Source organism: Euprymna scolopes, chromosome 43, assembly GCF_053919585.1.
Source record: "Euprymna scolopes isolate OS-2025 chromosome 43, ASM5391958v1, whole genome shotgun sequence".
Taxonomy (NCBI): Eukaryota; Metazoa; Mollusca; class Cephalopoda; order Sepiida; family Sepiolidae; genus Euprymna; species Euprymna scolopes.
This window is the reverse complement of record NC_136524.1, coordinates 47,800,670-47,816,891: the sequence shown is the minus strand read 5'-3', so window position 1 is coordinate 47,816,891 and position 16,222 is coordinate 47,800,670. Positions and strand designations below refer to the sequence as shown.

Below are 16,222 nucleotides of genomic sequence, written 5' to 3'. Positions count from 1 at the left end.
TATTTATACAAAAGTTAGGAATAATTTTCTTCATGTAATGCCCCAAGTTGGGGGAACGACATGTATATTCGAAATTTAATTATCTACAGACACATGTTTCATTGTTTACAGCTCATCAGCATTAGGTGACCTAGCAAAATTCAAAATCTGGACTTTGATCAGGAGTTTGATGTCGTAAATTCTATCACTGAGCTAGCTTGTGCTGGAATGTTCAGCGTTTTTACAGTTGTCATTTATTAGTTTTTGCTTTTGATACTTTTCAATAAATTCAAATATAAAAGACCATTTTTTTACTATAATTCTGATTGGAAATATAATTTTCCCTTCACTAATGACTCCATCCCACATGTAGAGCGGCATATTTTAAAAACGTGTGCGTGTGTGTATATCTCGAAGCCTCCGTTCAGTTTCGAAAGACAAAAGATTACCTCCTGTAAGGGCAGCTGTGCGTGTAATTGTATGACAAGGGTTGTGCACTCTCCAACCACACCTCTCCTGAATCGGCACTGTTTGAGTTCAGCCAAGGAGAAGTCCAGGACGATTGGAAACAATGCCGGGATGAGAGGAAAGCATGTCCCAAACGGTCACCCATCTGGTACTGGTCAGCCTCAGCGTTGCTTAACTTCGGTAATCTTACAGGAACTGGCGTGTCAAACATGATAATGCTGCGTGTGTGTGTATATATATATATATATATATATATACTAGCAGTTCAGCCCAGCTTTGCTCGAGCCCTATGTACTGTTCATAACTCTATGTGCATATGTATATATTAAAAAAGTTTGACTCGTATCAAGGTAACCTACATCTAAAATTTTAAGTGTTTAGACCCAAAATTGGCAGAGGAGTTTGATAGTTTGCAATGGTCAACTTTTTCAACTTTGACCTTTTGACTAAAAACGGATGAAAAAGCTTGCCCTATGTCTGAATACACTTTATGTAAAATTTCAAATATTTAGTCCAAAAATTGGCTGAGAGGTAAAAATTTCTTTTAACTTTGACCCCTTAATATTTATTGTTTTGGGCTCAAATCGAATTAAAGTTTGATCCATGTCCATGTAACCTACATCTAAAATTTCAAGTGTTTAGACCCAAAATTGGCAGAGGAGTTTGGTAGAGTTTTCAAAGGTCAAATTGTTGAACTTTGACACTTTGACAGCCAAATTTCTGGCTGAAAACTGATTAAAATGATTTTTCCCAAATCTCAATACTACTTATGTCAAATCTCAAGTCTGTAGACTTAAAATTGACAGAGTAGTTCGGTAAGGAAATGTACACACACACAGACACACACAGAGACAATTTCACTTTCATAGACTTATAGTTATATTTAAATGGTTTTAAAAAATATAGATAGAATCTCTATATAGAGATTTAACAAGATATATGAAACGCAACATTAAGAGACTTAACAAGATATATGAAACGTAACAGATATATGAAACGCAACATTTGAACATGGAGCATAACATAAAATGAAATCTATATATCTATAAAAGTGAATGTGTCTGTGTATCTGTGTCTGTGTGTGCGTGTACATTTCCCTACACAATAACTCTGTCAATTTTAAGTCTACAGACTCAAAATTTGATATACAGGGTACTGAGATTTGGGAAAATCTTTGTGATCGGTTTTCGGACAGAAATTTGGCTGTTAAGTGGTCAAAGTTCAACGATTTGACCTTTGAGAACTCTACCAAACTCCTCCGCCAATTTTGGGTCTAAACACTTTTAGATATAGGTTCCTTGGATATGGATCTAACTTAATAACATGATTTGAGCTCAAAACAATAAATGTTAAAGGGTCACAAAGTTAAAAAAAATTTGACCACTTTTTTTTTTTTTTTTTTTTGCTCAACATACACATCCAAACACCTGGGCAATGCCGGGCTGAAATGCTAGTTTAAGATAAAATAAAGATAAAATAATAAAGGCGGTTTTGGGGATTTACAAACAAAACAGCTGTTAATTTCATAGCTCTCCAGTAAAAAATACCCCCCCCCCCACACACACACACAAAAATGTAGACAGGATTCGGTTACTATTTATACTAATATATGAATAAAAATGATAATATATGTAAATAAATAAATTAATAATAATAAAATATATACCATTTTAAGGACTATTCCGTGATATGTTGATTTGCATATAAAATTATATTGGAATAAAGATACATAAAAAGTTGGAACACGCCAAGATCACTCAATTATCAGTTGTTAATCTCTGGAAATAAAAAGTAACTGACCATGAGTCCCATTATAAGGTATAAATATTGCTTTTGGAAAATCTCATGTGAGTCATAAAATTCAAGACAATATTATTTTGAAGATATTAGCTAATTCTTGGGTGATCTCTCTTTCTGCCCTTATCAGTGGTTGGTTAATTTCATTTTACAAAAAGGTATGTGAAAGGTGATAATGTACATACAAATGTAAGTAAAAGCATATATCGCACACAATTTATTTGATTAGAATTCCAAGTTAAAATGTGAAGAATGGGAAAATTGCTCATTTCAGTTTTTCCAAATGTTCGTATAATGTTGAAATGCGGTTGTATATTTATTCCTTGTCTTATTATGCACTGTCTTTTCACAGAGATGTCTATGAAGACATAAATAATAAAGATTGTTTTGGTAACGTTCATGCAGATTTTGTTTTGCTTGATTCCAGGTGATAATGACACTATTGAAATTTTGGCCTAAAGTCCATAGCCCTAAAGAGGTAAGTGAGAAATAAAAATCTAAGTGTGTTCAAAAATTATTCAAATCTATGGAAATAAAATGTGTGTCGTCTGTGAAAATATTTAATCAATAAACTCTTAAACTACTGGTCACATAACAACGAAATCGACATAAAATAGTAATCATACACCAAGGATGGTTTACAAAAATCTTTGTTTGGATGGATGAATAACAAGTTGACAAGTTGAAATGGAAAATGTTCATTTCAGCTTGCCGCTATAGTTCTATTTGTTTTGCGCATATGCAATCTTATCCATTTGTCGATAGCTCAAACGATAGAGAACGTAGCTGGAGCACTAAATGTTTTTGCTTTGATTCTAGCTGATGGCACCAATTCATCTTTTTTTTTTTTTTTTTTTTTTTTTTTTTTTTTACTATTGACATCAGTACTATATATATATTGGGTACAATATAATATTCAATAGAGAATTAACTCTGTAATAATAAATACAAAATCTGCATGAATTAAAATATATTTAAGCGTATTTTACAACTAGTCAAGACCCCTCTCATGTGAGACCCCCCCCCCCACTAATGTGAGAAAAAAAGGGGGCGTGTTATAAATTGACAATTTTATCACATTTCTAAATTTTTGACATGAGGATTGATGATTTGTATTTGGATTATTCGAACAACTGTTTTCATTTTGAATGTTATTCGCAATGTTTGTTTGGCCTGTGATCGTCTTCGGGTGTAACTTGTTAAATTTGGGAATCTTTCTGTTAAATTTGGGTGGAATTACTAATGGAACCTTTTTTTTTTTTTTTTTTTTTTTTTTTTTAACGAGGGCAGCATGCTCTCATTCCACCAGCCTTGTGCAGGGGCCAATGGCATAACGAATAAAGTACTAAGTAAAATTCATTTTTAAGCAACACTTTTGGAGATTGAGGATTTAATCCTCAGGCGATACTAAGAACACAATTGCGAATTACTTACTTAGGACTTCTTACCAAAGTTCTGACAGACTGAACAAGAGGATACTACCCCCATGAATTAAATAAAAGGTTCCATTTGAAATTCTGAAGATTCTCCAGCTTGACAAAAACATTTCCTGAGTTTGACAAGATACACCTGAGATTATATCAACTGAAACATTCCATGAATAACATTCAAGATGAAGACAGTAGTCTGAATAATATTGCTAATTTCATCAAAAAAAAAAAATAAAATGGAAGATTTTGCAATGAAAGACTCGCATATTAAATCCATCTTTCTCTATTTTTTTTTTTTTTTTTTTTTCTAACTTTCATTTTCTTTTCTTTCCTCTTCATATGTTTACTTGCATGATTTATAGTTTTGGCTTGCATAGAATCCAAATCTAACCACCCAAATTATTTACAGTGGAATTGATTTTGATATTGCTCTCAAATTTTTTTTTTTTTTTTTACTTAAAGTTGTTTTAGTTAAAAATAAAATAGATAAATAAATAAAATCCACAATTTTTAGGCAGTTTAAATTGTACATGGAAAATGTGGACTCCCCCCCCCCAAAAAAAAAACAAAACAAACAAAAAAACTTCACCATCAAGAAAGATACTAAAGGAGATAATTTTGTAGTCCACAAGAATATTTTCCTTTTTCTCAGAGAAAAAAAAAGATTCTATCTCTACTTTTATATATATATATATATAAAGGCACTGTGTGTGTGTGTCTGTAAGTTCATTCCCTATGGACACTGAAATGGCTGGGTCAATCGTTTTTTTTTAATTTCACAGAAATGTACTTTGTGTCAAAGAGTGTTCTTAAATATGTTTTGTAATGGAATGCCTTTGATAAGTATTGGTAGTTGAAAAGATTCAATTAAAAAAGAAACAGTCCAATTTTGACCAAAGTTAACACCTTTATACAGCTTCACATCACAAGTGAATTTTCTCAACGCACAAGAAGAAAGACCTGACGTATAAAATCAACAGTAAGTTCTTTGATAAGATAGGGACACATTCAAAATGAATGTTTCTGTTCAGAGCACATTTGAACCATGATACTTGACTTTTGCATTTTAACCTTTAATTCAAACCATTATATATAAATAATTTAATAAAATCAACTGTGGGTTCTCTACAGTGCAATGTAGACTATAACGTAGAGAAAGCATTTGGAGCTTCCTCCTCGTGCACTGTGGTAGGTCGCTGACTAGAGCAGACAATCCATTTAATTGAAAAATGTGCAACTTTATCAATAAAAGTATTGGAAGTGTGGAACAGTCATTGATCCTCATTCAATCCTGGGCAGCATTGATTCTCTCTGCTAGTTCATCATATTTGAATGCTTAATGTAAAACAATGATGATGTAACGATAAAGCTTTGTGTAGCTCCCCTTGATGCCGTTAAAATACCTTGTACATAATTTAACATGCAAAAGACGAGAACATTGAAACCATAACATGAACAAGTTGTTCTCCATTAGGAGAATGGAAGTCGGGCTTTAAAAAATCTAGAAAGCAACTTGTTCATGTGTAATGTGTTTATTTATTGTCAGACAAGGCAAACATTCCATTCAGAATGTCTAGCATGTCTAAAAACTACACACTGTTACATACTTGATGGAATGTGCTGGTTTCACTCATACTAGACATCTTTTTTTGCTGTTGTTTCTTATTAATGCTGATGACAAGAAAGATTTAAACAGTCAATATAGAGATGATCTTATTTTTCACAACTATCAAAAAAATAAAAACCTCCTCTGAATAACATTTAAAGTGCATCCACTTATGGAGTCCTAATTTAGAAGGTTGGGCGGGGAGGGAGGGCACCTGTGGATGCATCCCTTAATTATCGCTGCTCCGTAAATTTCTTCTGGCTTGGAGTAGTAGGGGCCCCATTTGTAGATTATATAGAAAAATGTGAAATCAGTGATATAACTTTTATCTTATATAAATGTTAAGGCAAATTTAATATTTGGGGGGGGGGGGATGATTAAAATGACTTGATCCAGCATTAAATAGCTTTGAATGTGTTAAGACAGAAGTAAAACAAAACAACAAAACAAAAAAGAAATCCAGGGTTCTTGTGTATAATGGTGATCTTTTAAACAAATGCATTTTAGGTGAAAACATTATGTACATATGTACGATGTGGAAATTATAAATTACAAAACAATGATCTTGTAGAAAAATAATTGCAAGTAAAAATAGAATTTATTGAATTATCAAGCTTTATCGTTTGCTTTAATGTGAAGGATCTGTGCAACCAATTCAGTATGATGAACTGACTTATCTCCCTTGACTTAAAGGGTTCACCATTTTTCAGAATGTAATTACGTATATTTTGTTGAAAATATATTTAGCACATTTTCTATTGGATCATTTTTTTTTTTTTTTTTTTGTAATTTTTAGAATTAACACTAATTTTGACATATGTAATGTTTTCATCTGAAATGCATTAATTTAGAAGATCGGTGTTTAATCAGATTAGCACTAATGGTGATAAACAAAAATGAAGAAAAACTTTTGTGTACCTATTTGTCACAGAATGAAGATTGTATATTCCAAAAATCACAAAAAATTGATCAAGTAGTGTTTTTTTTTTTGTTTTTTCAAAAAATAAATTTGCCGTTTTTTACCAATTAGTGAAGTCAGAAGCCATTTTAATATTCAAATTTGGTTATATTAACTTATATATAAAATGACCCTTCTACAATAATGTTTTTATTATTTGAAAATTTTATTTTCTGAAAAATAAAGACACATCATGTTAATAAATTTTTTGGTTTTAAATTGTATGTTTGGGTTGTCTTTTCAACATTAACCAAAAACAAAAAAAAATGGAAATAAAGGTCAGTTGTCTTCTTTCATGGATGCTGTGCCCCCCCCCCCCCCCCCCACGGGATCAAATTTGATTTTATTGGATAAAAACATTAAAAAAACTATTTGATCAAATTACTTGATTTTTGGAATATTTCATCTTTATTTTGTGACTAGTACATACATCATACAGACTTTTCTGTATTTTCATTACTTTTAGTTACCGTCATAAGTGCCAATCTGAATAAGCACCAAAAACATTAACCTAAGTAACAACTTAAACTTCATTAAAGTAATGGCTCTTTGATAAAATTTAGCTTAAAAAAGCTAATAAAATTAAAATAAACAATTGAAGGTTGGTATGATAGTCCCCACTCCCACCTTCTACTAGTTACTAAGTATGATAACTTTAATTATTGCAACTTTTAACTTTTTATTTACTACTAGTGCAGGGTACCCGGTATTGCCCGGGTGTTTGGAGGTGTGTGTGGTTTTGGGTAAATCAAAACAAAAGAATAATAAAAAATCATTGCCCGGGTGTTTGTGTCAGGGGTGGGGGTTAAAATAATAATAAAAAAAAAAGTTTTGGTAGGTAAGTATGAAGGATCAAACCCGAAGCCTTGAGGCGAAGTTGGAAATTAAAGTGTGAAAAAAAAACAAAAAACGTGCGAGGTTAAGGCCACCAAGAAATAGTAACGGAAACATGTTTGAATTTATTTAAATATTAAGAATTGTCAGGTGCCTGAACTTGATGACTTAATGAGGTCAACTTTCACTGTTGGGCAGTATTTTATTTACTGCGGGGCAACTTTTTTAATTTTTTTTTTTTGTTTCCCCAAGATGTTGGGGAGGGAAACCAGCTCCCCATAAAAAGGGGATTGTCCAAATTGAATAGCAATTGTCTGATATAAGGAGAAACTCCGCATTGATCAAAGCTGATTGCTTTTGGACGTTCCCGACGATCGCACAGAGAACAGTGTCTTTAGCTTCATTTCGCTTTTATTATATGAAAAAGCCCAATCCATGCTCGGCGATCAAAAAATGTGGAATATTTAGATTTTCAAACTCGGGCAAATTAAATAGATAGGCGACCCCCATTGCTAACTCGTAGATATTATCATTTAGACGTGATATAAAAAGCTTTAAGGAGTGAGCTGACCGATCGCTTCTTGGAAAAAAGCCTTTCTTGGACATACACAAAAAGCGAACATACATACACACACATTTTCGCTTTTATATATATATAGATGTTTGAGGCTTACTAGAAAATTTTTTTTTTTTTTATTTAAAAAAAAAAAAAGTAACTCTGACCAATTGGTAGAAAGGATCAAGAAAAAAATCTAAGGGAAATAACTCTGATTATTAAAACCTTAAACTGTCTCTTAAGAAAAATAATTAGTAAAATAATTTTTTTTGCTTTGTTTAAATTTTATTGGAGTTTAAAAATTCTTGTCTTTAATTAGAAAATTATGCTTGAGTTATTTTTCTTAGCAGATTTTTTTTTCTTCAAATTGACTTTATCTGTTTTAACTCTACAATTAAATGTGCTATTTTTATCTTTCATCTCTTGTATTTTTATTTTTTCAAGTAAAAGTTGTTTCAAGCTAATGCTGAAATATATTTCACTAAATAATTTAGGTGATCAGATTTGTGTTCTACTTACAGCAGAAATTTAATTTAATGCTAAATTCAGACGTTTTTATAGAAATCCTTTGGCCTCGCATCTTTAATATCTTTTGGTATTTATATAAATTCATAGGTACTCGTTAATGCAATATTCAAATTGCATGTATATATTTTATTCATGAAATGTAATTATTTGAAATATCAACAATTTTGATCATTTAAAATCGATCTTTTTTTTTCTCTCTCTCTCTGCTTTTATGCACGGAATGATTTTGAATCTCTCCAGGAAATGATTTGACTAATTGGTATAGGTGATTGGTTATGTGCATTTGGATTTAATACTTATTTATAAAAAATTAGATATGTCTATTTATATAAAGTGAGATATGTGTATGCTTTTTTTATGGAAATAGCTCAAGACAGGACGTAAAGCCACTATAAGGAGCTGACAAGAATGAAAAATGTTTATCACCAAGATAGATGCTTATTGATCTTGAAAAAAATCAAAGCTATAGGTAGGAGAAAAACAGTGAGCAGAAAGAGAGTTCCACAAGCTTACAGTTCTTTGAAAGAAGCTACTGGAATAGGAAGCTGTATTACAATGAGGTATCAAAACAGCGAATTGATGGAGACCAATAGACTAACAAGTTAAACGAGCTGGAACAAAGGAAGCAGGGAATAGATCGGACAGTTTTCAAGAATACATAACACAATATTTATAGAAAAGACTTAGACTAGCAAAATCATGTCTGTGACAAGAGAGAGGTTGCAGATAGGAGTGAGGCCAATCAAATTATAGATATGTCTGCAATTCATGAACTACAAAAATACATCAGCCCAAATATGACAGCAATACTCTGTACACGGTTTGCTAGTGGATCTGTATAGATCGAGTGTGAGAAAGTTTTTAGATTGACTCTTAAACTAATTAACCAATCATTATAGAAATTGAAACACATGTATTAGCTATAAGTGAAATTTTAATCATAGATGTTAGCTATCAATTAAATATTCCCTAAATTTCTGTTTCTTTGGAGTATTTTAAGCAGACAAAAAACTTACCAAATGACTGTTTTACAAATAGATTGTGTGGCACAAATGTCTTTTAGGGGTGATGTACCGTAAAACAAAATAATTGTTTTTAGTAGTTCTAGGACTTAAGTTTGCTTTATAAAAAGTTTGTATAATGTTTTTTCATTTTTACATAATAAACAAGCAAAAGACACATGGCATTTGGTAATTAATAATCATTTCTAAATATTCTTTGGAAATATAACTAATCGAGTTGATACACTGGTTCCAGTTGGATCACTAAAGTTAAGCAGCATTGAACCTGGTCAGTATTAAATGGGTGACTATCTAGGACTTCTAGGTGCTGTATGTGCTCTCCGCTTATCTCAACATTGTTTCCAGTCGTCTTGGACTTTTTCTTGCCACTAGACTCGAGCAATGCCGATTCAGGAGAGGTGGTGTTGAGGGATTGTGCAACCCTTGCCTCATAATTACACGTGGAGCTTCTCCTACAGGGGATATCCCTTGTCTTTCGAGACTTAATGGAGGCATTGATATAACTAAATGTATAACTTATATCTTTAATATAAAGCTATTGTAATTTTAAAAAAGCCAATAGTTTTCATTATTCATAATGGAGGTAATTTAAATTACCTCCATTAAAAATTAATGAATATGTTCAGAAAGGTTTTGGTAATTTATCCTATTCTTTTATTAAGCCTCTTTAATTAATATAATATTGACAAAGTTATTGCATATATAAAGGTATATACAAATAAAATTATATGAACATTGTGAGAAGTCTACATGGATTGACCAACAGTTCTACATTCTTCATGTATTGTTAGAGGCGCCCTGACAATACATAAAGAATGTAAAAACGTTCATCAATCTGCATAGACTTCTCACAATGTTTATATAATTTTATTTATGTAAAAGCTCTACACATATGAAGCACTTTTGAAATTATATATATATATATATATATATATATATATATATATAAAAGCGAAAATGTATGTATGTGTGTTCGATTTTTCTGTGTGTCTACAAAAGGCTTCTTTCAGAGAAGCGGTCGCTCGCTTCACAACTTTTTAAAACTTTTTATATCACATATAAATCGTAATATCTCACAGTAAACAACGAAGCTTGCCTGTCTATTTAATTTGCTTGATTTCGGGAAGATAAATATTCAATATTTGTCGCTCGCCGCATGTGGGTTAGTCTTTTTCCTATAACATTTTGGGGGCGAGGAAAAAAAGCGTTCAGCAGTAAATGAAATCCTGCAGTCAAACTTGACCTCATTAACTCATTAAAACGAGCACCTGCTAAATCCAAGTAATTAAATAAATTCAAACGTGTTTCCGCAAGCATGTCGCGGTGGGGCAATGGTTAACGCCGCACTTTTTTTTTTTCACAACTTTGCCTCAACAGTTCGGGTTCGATCCTCATACTTACCTTTTTTTTTTTACTCCCCCCCCCCACACCTCCAAACACCCGGGCAACGCCGGGTACCCCTCGCTAGTATATATATATAAAATAAAATAACTGCAGAAATTCCCCTCAAGATCAAAGTATTGTAGGTTTGCAACAACAGATGCCATATACAAATTCAATACATCTAGGCTATTAGCCACTATCTTATGTAGCTTTTGAACACCATTTCATACACATTCAGTCGTGATATTAAAACGCTACATTGCATCCTATGAGCAACACCATCACAATCACAACATCTTTAGAGGAAGAAGTCTCTATTTTTCTCTCCAAATATTTAGTCCTACCACTACTCCCAGTCACCGGATCGAATTCTACACTTTCCACAGATTCTGTGATTTTACCGACAGTAACTGATTAATGAATACATGGACAAAATCCTCACAATTTTAGATTCATAAATAATAAAGGCTTCCTCGTCAAACTCTGGCCATTCTGATTAGCTGAACTCTAATAATTCTCAGAATCCAATTATTATGATTACTTTATAAATAATATGATTACTTTATAAATGAACGGTTACTAAAATTACAATATGGTGTCACTTATAGTCATATTACTTCACACAGCGTCAAGTTCATTTAATACTTAGGTCATTAGTCTTCTGTGTGTGCGTTGTACTACAAAATTCACTGGGCATTTGCTCTAACCATTAACGAGTCTCAAAATATTCTATCCACAAGTATTGAGAACATAAACGAAAGAAACATGAGTTGCTAATGGTTCTTATTATAGCTTGTGCATGTGTGTTTGTGTGCGTCTGTTAAAAAAACAAATTTTGTTGTTAAAACAATTGCAAAAAAGGTAAATGTATATAAACATTACAGAATGCAACTTTTCACGAGAAAAATGAATATATATTCAGTAAATTTTGCAGTACATTTTTTTATTTTTGTTATTGTATTTCTATTTTGACACCCTGAGTGATAGAAACATGTAGCTGGGTACAGCTAGTATATATATATAAGTTCAAATGTATTGATAACTATTGATTATTGCATCTATACAGGACGTGTTAATGTTGAAACATTAATTGATTTGCATAAAGTTATTCCTAATGTTTATATAATTTTCGATATATTGGAGTAGGAAAAAAATGTATCCTAATTGCCGGTCACAAGGAATGTTTTCATTTTTTGTTTAAAACTTAATTTTCCATTGATGGTACTAATGATAAAATGATTAAAATTTATTCATTTTTAAACTAGCAGTACAACTGAAAGCTATAGACCATAACAATAACAAATTTAGATAAAAATGACGCCAGATTATTTAAAAAAAAAAAAAAAAATGAAATTAAAAAAAAAAAAAGAGAGGATAGTTTTCTGTCCCCTTTTCTTTTTGTTTTCTTTGCAGTATTTTCATGTTTAGATTGTTACGTCACAAGTTTTTTTAATTTTTTTTTTTTACTTCTGGTTGATTAGAAAATTCAAAGAACATTTTGTTAATTTATGATGAAATATGGCTACTCTACTTTGTTTAAGAACAACAAAAAAAGAATCCTTAGTTGCCTCACTCTTTTCAGTCAGTTATGGAGAAAACATTTGAGAACAACATAGTTAGGAATATCTACCCGTGTAATTTACATGCCTTCTACAAATACTTTCGCAAAGTTATATGTATACAGGGTGTAAACGATAAATTGGCAATTTGAGATCTCAGACTCTAAACTTTGATAAATAAGGGACAGTAAAAGGTTTGTGTATGTTTATTTAACTGTTTTATTAAATAAAAACGTTTAATTATATGCGTCCACAGCTTACTGAATGCTCGCCTTATGGAGGGCTTCAGGTAGGCTACACTGTTATGCAGGTGAGCATTAGAGATTTTCTCAACATCGCCCCATAACCAATAGTCACAGGCATTCAAGTTTGATGAGCTAGAAGGCCAGATATTTAAGGACAAAAAAAAAAACGGCAACTCTCTCTGTCATTTTGATCACATTCCGCTTTTTCACCAGTTCAGCCATTGACTGTGATGGATTTGCTGCAGTGGACCGTTTCAAGCCAATGAGAAACTTTCTGATGCAGATTGTATCACTTCTCAGATTGTGAGCCATCCTTTCGATGTCTTTACCTTCCCTTAAGTTCGCGACAACACAGTAAACAGTCCTAGAAGCATAGCCAGTGCCTCTGATAATGTCAGCCGTCTTGATACCTGGCGTAGAACAATTCAGCAAAAACCATTCTATGGTTAAATTCTAAACTGGTACTCATTTTTTAGTATTTTTAATCTCGAATATAAGACTCTAAAGAGTACAGCAACTAGCATTTCCGATTAATAATGCCGCTTTAAAAATCCTAAATTGCGGATTGAAATTACAGCCAATTTATCGTTTATACCCTGTACGTTACATGTACGTTACAGATAAAAATAGAATTAAAAAAAAGCTGTGGTAAGTTAGAATGGTGATTGTATTCGAATCAGGGTAAAATATTAGAATTGTCCCATCATTAATATATATATTTTATATATATATATATATTTATATATATATATATATATATATATATATATATATATATATATATATATATAAAATTTTATGTCTACACTTCAACACTGCTCAATATATACGTAGAGCTAGGTAGTAAATTTTGAAAATATATATGGCAATTAAGCTACACAAAATTTTCCGCATTTCATCTTCATGTGGATTTATCTCAAGAATGAAATATAAAAAAATGTGTAGTTTAATAGCCATATTGTTATAATTTTCTTATAACTTTCTTATTAAAGTGACTTTCTCTTTATTTGCATATTATTTGTCTACCATTGAGCATTTTAATCCATACACACTTGGAAGTCCATTATCTAAACATTTCTGCTACAGATGCTGATATTATCGAGGGTTGTTCTGAGTTTGAACATGCCATCAAACTACTAAAATCTTTTTACAACAAGCCTCCAAACGTTATCCATGCAAGACATCTACTTTCAACACATCTACAATGGAACGATGAGTCCTTAGATCAGTACCTTCAGGATTTGAATCTTACCACTAACTGTTGCTTCAAAGATGTTAGTGCTGCTACTTACAGAGATGAATTTGTCTTCAATGCCTTTATACATGGCTTACGGTCTTCTGTAATACGTGCTAGACTTTTCGAAAATGATACGTTGGATCTCAAGGAGGCTACACAATGTGCTAGAGTATTAGAACAAGCTCATTTCTGTGCGGAGTCATGCGTCTTTCAAACTGGATTTGCTGCTGCTGCTACTCCAATTCAAAATAATTCTGTCACTGCTACTATGACTAAAAACGTACTCCCAGACTCTGCTTATTCTCAGATAGAGTTTGATTCTGTACTGTCCACTGTCCTTCTTACTCACGGCAGATGCTACAATTGTGGAGGGAAACGTCACCTTAAGGATGATCGTCACCATTGTACTTCTCGCAATAAAATATGCCGAAATTGTGACAAACTCGGTCATTTTGCCAAAGTTTGCCATTCTACAAGACCGACATCTTCACGTTCTACTTCATCTGTCATGGTAGCCTGTGCTAACGATGTTGGTAATTATTCTGTTACTAAAATGGTTAAATTAAAAGTTAAACCACTTATCGCCCTTATAGACACAGGCAGCTCTGATAATTTGTGCTAGTCTCATTAAAACCTTGGACCTGTCTATTCTGAAAAAGGACTCTTTAATTTCTATTGCATCATCTGCCCTTTCCCTCAAACTATCTAAATATATGCACTAAGAATATTACATTCAACGGTTTCGAGTATAAATACATTGACTTCACAATACTCCCTAATTCATGCACAGATATTATACTCGGAATACCTTTTTTAAAAATTCACTGAAGTATTACTATTTCTTTTAGTTGATTGCAGGATAGTCTAAAAATCTGCGCTCTTAATAAAATTATTTGGGCTCCCGTTAAATTATTCAGAAATTTGACCCACAATTGCAAACCCATTGCTACTAAGCTCTGCTATTATCATGCTGAGGATGCTTGATTCATTGAAAAAGAAATTCTTAAATTACTTGAGAATGATATAATTGAACCAAGGGATTCTCCATGGCGTGTTCAAATTGTAACTTCCTCATCCAATGAAAAGAAACGATTGGTAGTCGATTTCTCCCAAACTATTAACTGTTTCACTTTGCTTGATGCATACCCCTTGCCACAAATCAAAGCTCTTATAAACCAAATAGCCCAGTATCGTATTGACTTATCTACAGCATACTATCAGATTGAAATTTGCCCCTATGTGGCCTTTCAAGTTGAAAATCGTATACAAAATTTAAACGAATACCTATGGATGTCACAAATGGGGGTTTCTGTGTTTCAACGTTTCATGATGCTTTTATTTCTGATAACAAATTATTTAGGACCTTTTCTTATTTAGACAACATAATTTGCGGTAGAAGCATGACGTAAATTTAGAGCATTCCTTAAAGGTTGCCTCTACATTTAACCTTAAACTGGGAAAAGTCAAAGTTTTCACTTTGTTCTATTAACATACTTGAATATAAAATTTGTAATGGAACTCTTCAACCCGATCCTGAGCGTTTGGGACCTCTTTTGCAAATGCTTCCCCTTTCCGACTCAAAATCGTGAAAAAGGTGTCTTGGTATATTTGCCTTCTATGCAAAATGGATACTTAATTACTCATCCAAAAATTCACCCACTTGTTGAAAATAAACAATTCTCAATGCCTTTCATGGTTGTGAACTTCAAAGAGCTCAAGAAAGACATGGCCGAATCTTCTGTAAAGGTTATTGATGATGAATTGCGTTTGTTATTGAAACTGATGCCTCAGAAAAAGCTATCGGAGACTCTTTCTTACAAGCTGAGAGAGCTGCAGGGCTCTTTTCCCGGTTGTTGAACCCCTCTGAAACGCGACTTCATATAGTCAAAAAAGAAGTGTATGCCATAGTAGAATATGTTCGTAAATGGAAAGACCTCATTACCGGGAAACATTTCACTATTATGGATCAACGAGCTGTATGTTTTATGTTTAAACCTGCTAATTGCAGAAAAATTAAAAACGATAAAATTATACGGTGGAAAATGGAACCTCTTCCTTTTTCATCTATATATATAAAAGGCAAAATGTGTGTGACCATTTCATGTATGTCTCCAAAAGGCTTTTCGAGCACATGCTCCCGGGTTCATTACTATCGCTTACAACTGTTTATATGGGTCCTATATCATAATATGTAGGATTTGGGAACGCGGATCGTCTCTAGATTTATTTACGTCGACTTTTATGAGATTCGCGCTATTTCGCTTTGTGCCCAGTTTGTCCTGCATTTTAGTATAAATACAGTGAAAAACGTGTTCTCGGCTTTCGCTCTGCTTTCCCCCCTTCCCACCATCATCTGGGGTGAAGTGAAAACTAAAAATAACGATCGCGCGATGACCTCATTTGGCGTTGTCCTGTCAATCAAACCTCTTTTAGCTTTATAAGCTTTAACTTAACACGTTAATCAATTACTCTCATTCGTGGTCGAGACCGTTAAGTAGTTGGCATTGGTTTCCACCTCCGCATCAAATCTTCCGGGTTCAATCCCTCCTCCCGACTAAACTTATTTTTTTATTACTTCGCTTATTCTTTAGTTTACCCCCCCCCCCCAGGTTTATTTATG

At 32.6% G+C, this 16,222-nt stretch overlaps 1 protein-coding gene across 5 annotated transcripts in view; it reads left to right on the top strand.

Moving 5' to 3' along the window:
* Positions 1-16,222, top strand: part of LOC145268323 (serine/threonine-protein phosphatase 2A 56 kDa regulatory subunit delta isoform-like) — a 243,045-nt gene that overhangs the window by 143,101 nt on the left and 83,722 nt on the right. For all 5 annotated transcript variants that reach the window (XM_080123811.1, XM_080123810.1, XM_080123812.1 and 2 more), the window contains one exon: positions 2,672-2,722. In XM_080123811.1, the coding sequence (XP_079979937.1) occupies positions 2,672-2,722 (51 nt within the window). The remainder of the gene's footprint in view (positions 1-2,671; positions 2,723-16,222) is intronic.